The sequence below is a fragment of the Chiloscyllium plagiosum genome, unplaced genomic scaffold (genome assembly GCF_037043375.1).
Source record: "Chiloscyllium plagiosum isolate Xiang-an unplaced genomic scaffold, Cpla_swu_hap1 HiC_scaffold_11, whole genome shotgun sequence".
Taxonomy (NCBI): domain Eukaryota; kingdom Metazoa; phylum Chordata; class Chondrichthyes; order Orectolobiformes; family Hemiscylliidae; genus Chiloscyllium; species Chiloscyllium plagiosum.
The window spans coordinates 79,861,070-79,872,842 of NW_028270149.1; the positions used below are offsets into that span (position 1 = coordinate 79,861,070).

The window sequence follows — 11,773 nt, forward strand, 5'->3', positions numbered from 1 at the left end:
TTTATTGTGTGTTTGCGCTAGAAAACATCCACCAGCTTCTTTAGGCCTTTAAGAAAACAGAGAACGGTAGAGTCTTCCAGGAGCTGTAAAGCAGTTGTGGGACCAGAGCTGTACAAGAACTTTGGGAGCAGATTAGGAGAACACAGTGTGTCTGTCCATACTCAGCACATGGAGCATGGAGACTATTAGGACTCAAGCATGTTCCTGATTCACTAAGCAGCAGCGCAATGGAATCCCAAGTTGAGTTGAGAAATCTGCAGTCATGAGGTTTTAGGAAACAAGCTGAAATGTCACTTAGCCAAATGCTAACAGAAGGATCCTCATGATATCTCATAGTTCACAGAATACCTGGAATACTGAGAAATCAAAGTGAATTGCTAAAAATCATGACATGCCTTGGTTTAGTCCCAGAAAGCAATAAATCAACTTTTAAGATTCTGTTGCAATGTTTGAGGAAAGTCTTTGTTCTTGAACCTAAGGCTTTACAAAATTGTTAAGTTAGTAGTTTTTGCTTTGTTTATTCTGTTTCATTTTGTTCTTACATACAGCAAAGCTTTCTTGAATTCAAACTGGGTTCCCAGTGGCTTCTGCACCATTGAGGTGGTCCTAGCACTGACTCATGGCGGCTTCAGCAGAGGAGAGTTTGGTTTCCCAGTGGCATCTGTGACTAGCACAGATTCATGGCGGTGGCAGTGTGAGGGGAGTTCAGGCCCAATATGAGATCCAGCAGCATCAGCAGCAGCTACTCCAGTGTTGTGGGCCTGAAGGGGACTCATGGCAGTGATGGAGTCAAGTTTGGGCTAATGCGATACCAGGTTGTATCGATGACGCTTGTATTGGTGAGGTCCAGGGAAGATTCATAGTGGCGAGAGCATTGGTGGAGGTGAGATGGTACTGAAGAGTGACAACTTTCATTCTAGTGGTACTGGAGCAGAGAAGGCATCTCTTACCTGACCACCAGGCCCATGATGGAGCATTTAGCAAGAAGGTCTTTATCGTTAGGCACTTCCTCTATTTCTTCATTCTTCTGCCTTTATATTCTATATCTTGGTTCATTTTTCTGTATTTTAGATGGTGCCAGAGTGTGGCAACGCTATACAAAACCTTTCACTGTATTTTGTAACAAGATACATGTAACAATAAATAAATAAAATAGATGGAATCTTGAGGGATTGGTTTTTTTCACTTAACCACTTTGGGCTGTTCAAATTTCTCTCTAAATGTTCACAGTCACTATGGAGAGCGTAACAATGATGAGGAATCACATTTGATGATAGTTGCTTATCCACATCTTCAGATTCCCCTGTTCATCCCCCTCCCATGGTGCAAAAGCTGTAGCTACCCATGATAAGAGGCAGCCTCAGTCTTCCATTCACTCTGGGATTGCTGCTGGGAATATTGCCTCTCTCTCTGAAACATTTTTGCCGTGAGTGAATGCAACTTTCTTCCACCTATGTCTCTCCTAATCCTGTTTGATATGAAATCTAGAAAAGACCATCAGGTGAATAAAAAATATTTCAGCCTCTTTCCTTGATCTGAGTTGCTGGCTTCCATCATCTCTGAGGATGGGATGTTTGTGCAGCCACTTCCTCCAGCTAGTTGTTTACTTATTTACTGCATTCATGACTGAATGTGTTAGGACTGCAGAGCTTTGACTTGATCCCTTGGCTGTAGGATCACTTAACCCTGTCCGTGGAATGTTTCTTCTGCTCATTAACATGTACTTAATCATTTGCTGTAGCCTTACCAGGTTTGACACCTTTTTCAGGACTGGTGCTGCTCCTGGCATGCTTTCTTGAACTCCCTATTGTACTAGGATTGGTCCTCTGCCTTGGTAATGCTGGTAGAGTGAGTGAAACATTGAGTCATGAAATCATAGGGTAGCATGCTGGCAGAGTGGTTAGCACTGCTGCCTCACAGCGCCAGGGACTGGGTTTCAATTCCAGCCTCTGGCGACTGTCTGTGTGGAGTTTGCACATTCTCCCTGTGTCTGCGTGGATTTCCTCTGAGTGCTCCGGTTTCCTCCCACAGTGTTGTATAGCGTTGCCACAGGTGTGCAGGTTACGTGGACTGGCCATGCTAAATTGTCATGTAGTGTCCAGAATGTGCAGGCTAGGTGGGTTAGCCATGGGAAGTGCAGGAGTGACATTAATATGGTAGGGAGGTAGATCTGCATGGAATGCTCTTCGGAGAGTCAGTGTGGACTTGCTGGGCTGAATGACCTGATTCTACAGTATATGGATTCTATTCTTTAGCTACATATTGTAGTTGAATATACTTCCATCTACAAGTTTGCTGATGACAACACCACAGTTGGACAGATATCTAACAACAATGAGTCAAAATACAGAGGGGAGACGGAGGGCTTAGTGACGTGTTTAATTGAGAACAACCTCTCTCTCAATGTCAGTAAAGCTAAAAAGTTGATCACTGACTTCAGGAAGAAAGGAGGATAACACGCTCCCGTCTACATAAACGGAACTGAGGATGACAGGGTGGAGAGCCTCAAGTTCTTCAGAGTGCTGATTACCAAAAATTGTGTCCTAGGCTTCTCGTGTAGATGCAACGGTCAAGAAGGCATAACAACATCTCTTCTTCCTCAGGCAGCTCAGGAAATTTGGCATTTCCATAAGGATCCTCACCAACTTCTAAAGATGCACCATTGAAAGCACACTGTCCAGATGCATAATGGCCTGGTATGGCAACTGCTCTGCCCAGGACCATAAGAAACTACAGAAGATGGTGTGCACAGACCAGACCATCATGGAAGCCAACCTTCCATTCATGGACTCCATTTACATGGCTCACTGCTGCAGAAAGGCTGCCAACATCATCAAGGAAAACATCGATAATGATCTCCTACAACCTCTTCCATCAAGCAGAAGATACAGAAGCCTGAATACACGCACCAGCAGGTTCAAGAACAGCTTTTTTCAGGCCATTATTTGATTGATGAATGGACTCTCTAGCCTCAAATAACACTGACCTTACTAACATTGCTCTCGCCTAGTGCACGCCCTGTGCAATGTAACCTGTATGCTTCTGCCTTAGTCTTGTTGATCTGTACATCCTTGCTTACTATGATCTGCCTTTACTGCTCGTAAGCAAAGCTTTTCACTGTACTTCAGTACACATGACAATAAATACATCAAATTCTATTGGTGCTGAAGATTTACAAGGCCTACATTTTTTTTTAGTAATTTATCTAGTTTTTATTCACTAGGTCTGATCTCAGCCTGATACTATTTGATGAAGGTGTCTTTGTTGTGAAGAGTAGACTTTTGAGACAACAATGACTGTTGTTGTCACTTTTTCCAATGACTATCCGAGACAGATGCATCTGTGACAGGTTGATTGGCAAGGATAAGGTCTATGTTTTCCTCTTGTGGGTTTTCTCTCCATCTGCTGCAGGCCCAGTGTAACAGATACACCCTTCGAGATTTGCCCAGTTCAGTTAGTAATGGTGTTACTCTCACTGATGAACACTGAAGTCCTCCACCAGAATACATTCTAAACCCTTGCATCCTCAGTACTTCTAAGTAGCATTCAACATGAAGGGGTAGTAATTCATCAGCTGAGGGAGGATTCCTGATGATAATTAACAGCAAAGAGTGTGTTTCTGTGTAAACTATCACTAAAGTTCTGATTTCAATTCACTTTCTTCCTATCATCAGAAACAGTTATAACAGCCATCCAGGACCAGTTCCCTAAATTTCTACGATCAAGGCGCCTTTCTCTGACAACTGCTGTGTGTATGATATTTTATTTCCTCAGCCTTTTACTTGTAACGCAGGTATGCTGTCATTCAATAATTCGTGATATTTCTGCCTAATAGTTAGAAATCTGAGGTTAGAATTTCACTGCATTCAGTAATAAATAAAAACGTCTGTTTGTCATGTATTTTCCCTTGTTTATTTAATGTAATGCAGTGATAGTTTGGAAACGTCTCTATCTGTTGCTCAACATAGAGCCTGATTAGAGTATTGACTTAGCTTTGTTAACACTATGCAAATCAGACGTACATTATGTACATTTTTAAATCAAAAGGACATTGTCTAATAGTTCCCTTTATGTCATTTGGTAAATTTCCATCTCGCTTTCAGTTTGGTTCAGTTTGTAAAACTCTTGCCTTCAGGTCAGAAGATGTTTGTGAATCTCAGTCAACAATTTAAGCAAATAGATAGGCTGATGTGCCACAATAGTGACAAGAGGGAGTCTGGCATTGTCAGATATGCCCATTCTTTAAAGTAACCATTAAACTGAGGACCATAGCCAGGAAATCCAGAATCTTACTCTGCTTTAAATGCAGAGGGTTACTGAGACATACAGGTACATTTGATTTGATTTGATTTATTGTCATTTGTTTCAAAATACAGTGAAAAACATTATAAACATTGTATAGTGTTGCTACTCTCCATTTTAATGGTTCCACAGACATATAGCCACCTCAAAGTAAGAAAAATTCTCACATTTGCTTCTTAAAAGTGAGATCCCATATTCTTAAATTGTGTCTCCTCATCCTGTTTTATCTAAGAATGGGAAAGCAACCATCCCATCAAAACCCCTCAAAATCTCAATAAGATCAACTCCTAGTCTTCAAAACTCCAATGGATACAGGCCCATCCCGTACCACACCTATCTAAATGATAACCCCAATCCCCATGCATCACAGGATTTAGTCAAACAGGGAATCCTCTTTTAAATGCTGAGATCACTGACCTGCAGAGAAGGGCTATGTTGTTTACTGACCGGGAACATTGGGTGTTAAGGCTGGGAGCAAGATTATGTGAGGGACGGTTGCTGAGTATACAAATATAATTGTCAATGTGCATTTTTTTGGCCAGCTCACAGGTGGAACATACATGATAGCAATAGTACTGAATACTTCTGCTCAGGCTGATGTCTCTGGTTTTGGCAATTTACCATACAATCTAGAAAATTAGAATGTTTTCTTCATGCGGTACACTTTCTAATTGTTCGTTTCTTATTAGGCTGGGATTTACTGGATAAATTTAATTGATCATTACTGCATCGGATGGGTTCTCATTATATCAGCCCTACTGGAACAGATGGGTCTAAGCTGGATCTATGGTAAATGTATCAAGAAAAGTATTCAAATAAAATGAAGCAATTAAATTGAGCAGGTTTACACAAGGAAAGTTCTCAATTTCCTGTTCGACATAAAGTTTGAGAATACAAAAGTTCTCCTTCATTATCAAATCATCAAATATCTCTCCATTAAGTTCCAGAAGCCAACATGAGAGAGGCAGTGCCTCCAGCCATTGAAAAACTCTAAATTCTGGACATGTTCAGAAGGTCAGACAGCATCTGTATAGAGAAACAGAGTAATTATACTGCAGGACATGCTGATCCTTTATCAATGCCTTTTGCATCTTTCCCTCGTGGTATATTTGATCTTGCTGGATCATGCTTGGTTTTAATAGAGAAAATGGTCCGACTGGCATTTTCTTGTTAACTTCTGCTCGAAATGTTGTTCAAACACCTTCACCCCAGATTGTACAGCTATTTGCCAGTTGAGTTCCCCTTTCTACTGATTCTCAGGTCAGTTGGATCCTGACTACTTGTCACTCTGGAGTTAAGAGTAGCCTGGGATACTTCTGCATTCTAGGTATCACCCAACTTCATTTGTAACATCTTCCTTGGTATTAAAGTTGTGACTGACGCAATGTCTAGATGACCAAATGCTTCTCTTACTTTCAGTATCGGACTAAGGTTTATATCCGCTCATTTGGTTAGCTATGTTCTCATGATTCATTCCAGAGAGCGGAGGCCTTTGGAAGGAAATGATTTATTTGGCTGAGCCACATGTCTGGCAATGAATCTGTAGGTGAGAAAGGGACAATATTCCAGCTGCAGAAGGAAGTGTCCTACATTGGATGGCAGAGGAATATCCAGATATCTCTTAAAATTAGTTGGTTAGCATGGAATATGGAATTTATTATACAGTAGCATCTTTGCCACACTTCCCAAACATCCACACAGCTGTTGGTTAAATCAGTCCACACCAGGACAGCGCACAGAGCACAAGTGAAGCCAGAAAAGCAAATACTTGCAAAACTATCATTTAATCCGGACTCTAACCCACATTTCTACAAACTGAAGCAAACCATCTTTGGAACGTCTGTGTGATTAATGAGTTTTCTTGATTCTTCGTGATGGTGCCCCAGTTCATTACCAGCTGTGCTACATACAGGCTGCTCACCCTTATGTCCTTTGCCTGGAATGACTTTGGCAGGATTTTTCAGACTACCTAAAACTGTGAGGACCTCGGCATCACGGAGTTCTCCTGGACAGTAGCAGGAGTGCCATCTGTCACTGCAACACTGGCAGAGGAGCAGTGGGGTGGATGACCTCATTGAGTACCCTGAGACATACCTCATTAGCTGCTCATATCTGACCCCTCCTCCCCCCAAGCCTCCCACCCCTCACTCAGATTCTGGGCACTGCTGCTCGGGTACAAGGCAGGTCAGAATGCATGATGCATGTCCCATCAGTGAACTGCTGAGCTTGGCTGTCCTTGACAGTCTCTCAATGGAGGCAGCTATTCGTTCTGCAAGGGGAGCAATTGTAGGTCTCATAGCCTGCATGGACTCCTTCACTCTCTGCCACAAAGTTCAACACTCCGCCTTAGAATCCCTGCTACATTTCCACATGTCTGGTGCTGCACACGCTGAAGCTTCCAGTTGACATTTAACTTCAAAGGGTCTTTTTCAATCAGGCGCTCAGTACCTAGTTTGGTTCCAGCCCTTCCCAGAATGTCAGAGACCTGCATGATTTCAGTCTCCAACAATGGGGCTTGCAGCTATGATTTGCTTGCAGTGCTGACCTGTCTTTACCCACTGATCTGAGTCGATTTGACCTGGTGCTAGTGGCTGCATAAGAACAAGCACCCTCCTCCTCATCAGATGAGAAGTGTCGAGTGTCTGCAGCTGCTGAGGGAACAGCCAAAGATTTATGAATAAGTGATTTCTTTTTCAATGTAGCTACACACATGCCATTGTCAACATATAGTTCATAACTGAGAAAAATAATCCAATCTGCATCTATATAGTACTAGTAAAATGACTAAGATGCTGCATTATCAATCAAAGTTTTAAACCAAAACACATTGAGATATCAGGACATAATTTTCTCATCCTGTCTGAAGTCCTGAGTGACCTCTTTTCTGGTTTAACCTGTTCATGAGTGCCATCCAGCAAAAGATAAATTTCGACAGTAAACAAGCTGCCCTGAAGACATGACAGAGTGAGTGATGGTGTCTCCCTGCTTCCTTGTTGTATACAGGGCTGAACAGATTCATCAAGGACATTGAGATGATGATTGGGGAAAGGACTTGGCTCTTCTGGCTGTGGTGGAGAGTCTTCTGGTTTTTTATCACCCCGGGTTTGATGGCGGTAAGGAGATGTTACGGAAAGTAATCAAACTTCAGACAATCTCTCATTCTCTTTCTGATCTTGCTCTATGCATCCATTTCATTAGGTAATCTTCTTCTGGTCCTTAGCAACATTCACCCGGCAAACATATGGACTTGTCGAATATCCTGGCTGGGCAACAGCACTGGGATGGTGTATGATAGTCTTCAGTATTATGTGGATTCCCGTTGTAGCAGTATGGAAAGTAGTTCAAGCTGAGGGCTCCACCTTGTGCCAGGTAGAGTTACACCTTCATAAATTTTAAAGGTGATGTAAGATGATTTCTGAAGTATTTCAAATGCCCAAAGTACCTTCAATGGAAGATCATTATAAAGTTAGAAAGGTGTGATGATGCTGCTCATTTTACAAGGTTATTCTATCCTTGGTTTTTTTCTGAGAGGGATCGTAAACACATTGGTTCCAATGTGTTTGGTTTGTATGGGTTTTAGGGCCCAATTGATTATAGCTAACAGATACCGCCTAGGAAAAAGGTTTTCAAGTTTTAAAAAACACTTGTACAATGAAAGGGGAGTGGCCAGTCCTCCCAGCTCAGTTTTTCTCTGGTTTGTTTTGGTTTTAGCAAGCTGTTTAGTTTGTAGCTGCTGGTCAAGACTTAGCTGGGAACCCAGAGAAGCTGCTGGACCCAAAGAAACAATTCCATTCTCTCTCTCTCTGTCTCTCTCTCTGTCTCTCTCTGTCTGTCTCTCTCTATCTCTCTCTAGCTGACTTCACACCTGCTTAAAACAACAAGAAACGTTAGGGTTTGAGATACCTTCTTGAAATATTTTGAGGGGATCTGGCCGGGTCCGTAACAAAGGCACTATACAGATGGGAGAGAGTCCATGATGGGAAAACTTTTTTTTCTCAAATTCTGGTTGTCTGCCGCAAGATAGAGTACTTTAGAGACAGTGCCTTAAACCCTTTGAATGTTGTGGCTTTAAAGCTTTCTGATAAGTTTGAATCAGCAGAAAAGATGAATGTCTATTCCCATAATTGTCTGGAATGTAAATGTAACAAAAAACATTGACTCCCTTACAGCACATTTCCACAGAGACACCCGCAAGAGTTACATTGTACAGACCAACTATGCACTTTGGCTATTTCAGGGGATTTTACTCTTCATGGAGACTGGAAAAACCTAATGGCCAAGGATGGCCTAAATGAGATGTTTGTTGAATGGTTTCAGGGTACTTTCTTCAAATGTCACAATCTGCAGCTAGCCAGAGAGCAAACTATGCTGCAGAAGGTGTTATGCAATGAGATAGGATTAATCATTGACCTCAGCATAAATGTTCCTCCAGGTAGCAGAATCATCATTTGATTGAATCTTAAATTAGGTTTGAGGGAGAGGTCTCCGATTAACATTTTAAATTGAAATAAGGACAATTATGAGAGCAGGAAAGCAGAGTTAGCTTCAGTGAACTGGCAACTTAATTCAAGGGATAGATCAGTTGAGATGTAATAGCAGACACATACTTGCATAGTTCAAAATATGTAGAATAAGTACGTTCCAATGATAAATAATCATAAATCAAACAACGGGAGGTTATAGTCCAACAGGTTTATTTGATTTGGAGATGCCGGTATTGGACTGGGGTGTACAAAGGTGGTTCATGATGAAGGAGCAGCGCTCCGAAAGCTAGTGCTTCCAAGTAAACCTGTTGGACTATAACCTGGTATTGTGTGATTTTTTAACTAGGTTTATTTGAAATCACAAGCATTTGGAACTCCACTCATTCCTCAGGCATGGTATGTTAGAGAGGAATGTGACACAGTAGTTATAAGCAAAACGTTAACATGCTGGCACGTTGGCACAGTGTTTAGCACTGCTGCCTCACAGTGCCAGAGACCCATGTTCAATTCCCGCCTCAGGCAACTGTCTGTGTGGAGTTTGCACACTCTCCCTGTGTCTGCATGGGTTTCTTCCCACAGCCCAAAAATGTGCAGGTTAGGTGAGTTGGCCATGCTAAATTGCCCATAGTGTTAGGGGAATGGGTCTGGGTGCATTGCTCTTCGGAGGGTTGGTGTGGACTTGTTGGGCTGAAGGCCCTGTTTCCACACTGTAAGTAATCTAATCTAGCTTTAAAGGATTCAACAAAGCCAGCTAATTTTAATGAGTTAGGAGGTAGACTGCTGATTAAAATGTAAAATTCAGATTCCTTTCAAGTCTTTGTCCCTAAATAATTAAAGGTTTATCAATTTAGAAGAGGTGATATCTCCGGTTAGACAATGCACTTTAGGTGTAAGCAATTTCTGTTTTTATTTGTGACACACCATCTGTGGTTAACTAAGCAGTTAAAGATAGTGTCAATTTAAAGCATATAATTGCACAAAGGTGAGCTGATGAGAATATTACTTCGAATATAATAAACAGCAAAGAGTGACTAAAACACTAAGAAGGAAAACAATAAAATTTGAAAATAAGATATCTATTGAAAATCTTACTAGTTTAAAAAGTAAATCATTAACGAAGTGAGAATCTGTCCGAAAGAAAGAAGTCGAGGAAATTAACAATGAAACCTAAAGAGTTGGCAAATGAATTGAACAGATATTTTGTATTAATCTTCACCACAGATGATATAAGTAACATCCTAGAAACAGCTGTAAATTCAGAAATGGAAGGGAGAGAGGAGCTTAAGAAAATTAAAATCACCAGTGAAGTGGTAGTAAGAAAGTTGTTGGAACTACGGGTTTCAAGTCCCCAGGTCCTGTGGGCTTCATCTTAGGGTGTTAAAATAAGAGGTCAGTGCGGTCGTCAAAGGCTTTCTGGAAATCCAAATTGATCATATCCCTGGCCCTCCTATGCCTAACCTGCTCATTACCACCTCAACGAATTCTAGCAGATTTGTCAACCATGATCTCCCATTGACGAAGCTGTGCTGACTCAGCCCTCTTTTCTCATACAATTCCAAGTACAGAGGATCATCGATTATCCAAGTATCAATTATCTGAATTTTGGATTATCTGAAGAAGGTCTCAAGGTCCCGATAGAAACATTACATCAAAGAGGGGTTACCAACACTGATCGCGTCTTTTGTTTACAATGATTCAAAGTGAATTCGGCTTACTGAAATGCTGCCTAGAACAGTCCTGGACATCGATGGGAGCCCAAGCACTGTCTCCAAATGACTGACCACCCATCCTCTCTCCCTCTCCCCACACTTTCCCTGGAGTTCTACACAGGGGTGTACCCTAAACCCACTTACCCAGATAATCTCTCCAACAGGGCAAATGTGGAACTTGTCAAAAAATTGCACTAAAACGTTTGTGTGTGTGTGGCTGTGTGTGGCTGCGTGTGTGTGTGTTTGACAGTTGTGCTGTTGGTGTCCAGTCCGGTGCCTGGAAGAGGGGCCTGAATAGGGGGCCGCACAGGGGTGAGGGTGGCTGGTTCTGTTGAGGGGGGGTTGGGATTGGACAGGATTGGGGAGTGGGGGAGTACGGGCGGGGGGCTCGTGCACGGTGTGCTGCTGCTTAGTCTCCTGAACAGGGAGCAAACTTAGTAAGTGCTCGCTGTGTCAATCCCATTGAACGGATGGCGGTGGGGTGGTGGGGAGGCCGTGGGGGGAGGCTTCAGCAATGCTGCAGGTCCCTTACACACAAGTGTGTGTCTGCTCAGAAACAAACCCTGAAACAGAAAGAGGGAGCAAGGCAGAGCAAAGAAAAAGGAAACTTCAGAGCCCCAGAGAAGAGGCATTGAATCAATTAACCAAATAATCAGTTATCCGAACGAAATACTGCCCACGCGTCTCATTTGGATAATTGAAGTTCCTCTGCACTCCACAATGTCATCCTTAATAATGGACTCTAAAAATTTTATAATGACCAAAGTCAGGCTAACTAGTCAAAGGTTTCTTGTCTTCTGCCTCCCTCCATTTTGAAACAGGCATATTACATTAGCCATTTTCCAGACCCTCCCTGACTCCAGTGATTCCTGAAAGATCACTACCAATATCTCTACAATGTCCTTAACCGACGCCTTCAGAACTCTGGGTATAGTCCATCTGGTCCAGATTATTTATCCACTTTCAGACCTTTCAGCTTCCCAAGCACCTTCCCTTGGTGATGGCCACTACAGTCACCTCTGCTCCCAATTCTCTTGAAGTTCTGGTATGCTGCTGGTGTCTTCCACTGTGAAGACTAATGTAAAGTACCTATTCTGTTCATCCGCTATTGCTATTTGATACCATTTGTATTCAGCAAAGGAGAGAGGCAAAAAACAAGAAACTACATGCCAGTTAGCTAACATTGGTTATTGGGAAAATCCTGGTATCCATTTTTAAGGAGGTGGTAGCAGGATATTTAGAAAAACAGGATATCATCAAGCAGAGTCAACTAATGTC

General features: G+C 42.2%; 1 protein-coding gene across 8 annotated transcripts in view; it reads left to right on the plus strand.

Annotated features, from left to right (window-relative positions):
* LOC122557082 (sodium- and chloride-dependent neutral and basic amino acid transporter B(0+)-like) overlaps positions 1–11,773 on the plus strand; it is a 63,639-nt gene that overhangs the window by 48,736 nt on the left and 3,130 nt on the right. For 7 of the 8 annotated variants that reach the window (XM_087992218.1, XM_043704373.2, XM_087992223.1 and 4 more), the window contains 4 exons: positions 3,675–3,793; positions 4,992–5,091; positions 7,306–7,415; positions 7,501–7,671. In XM_087992218.1, the coding sequence (XP_087848344.1) occupies positions 3,675–3,793; positions 4,992–5,091; positions 7,306–7,415; positions 7,501–7,671 (500 nt within the window). Of the gene's footprint in view, positions 1–3,674; positions 3,794–4,991; positions 5,092–7,305; positions 7,416–7,500; positions 7,672–11,773 lie in introns of those variants that run through there. The other variant, XM_087992221.1, reaches the window with a different exon arrangement.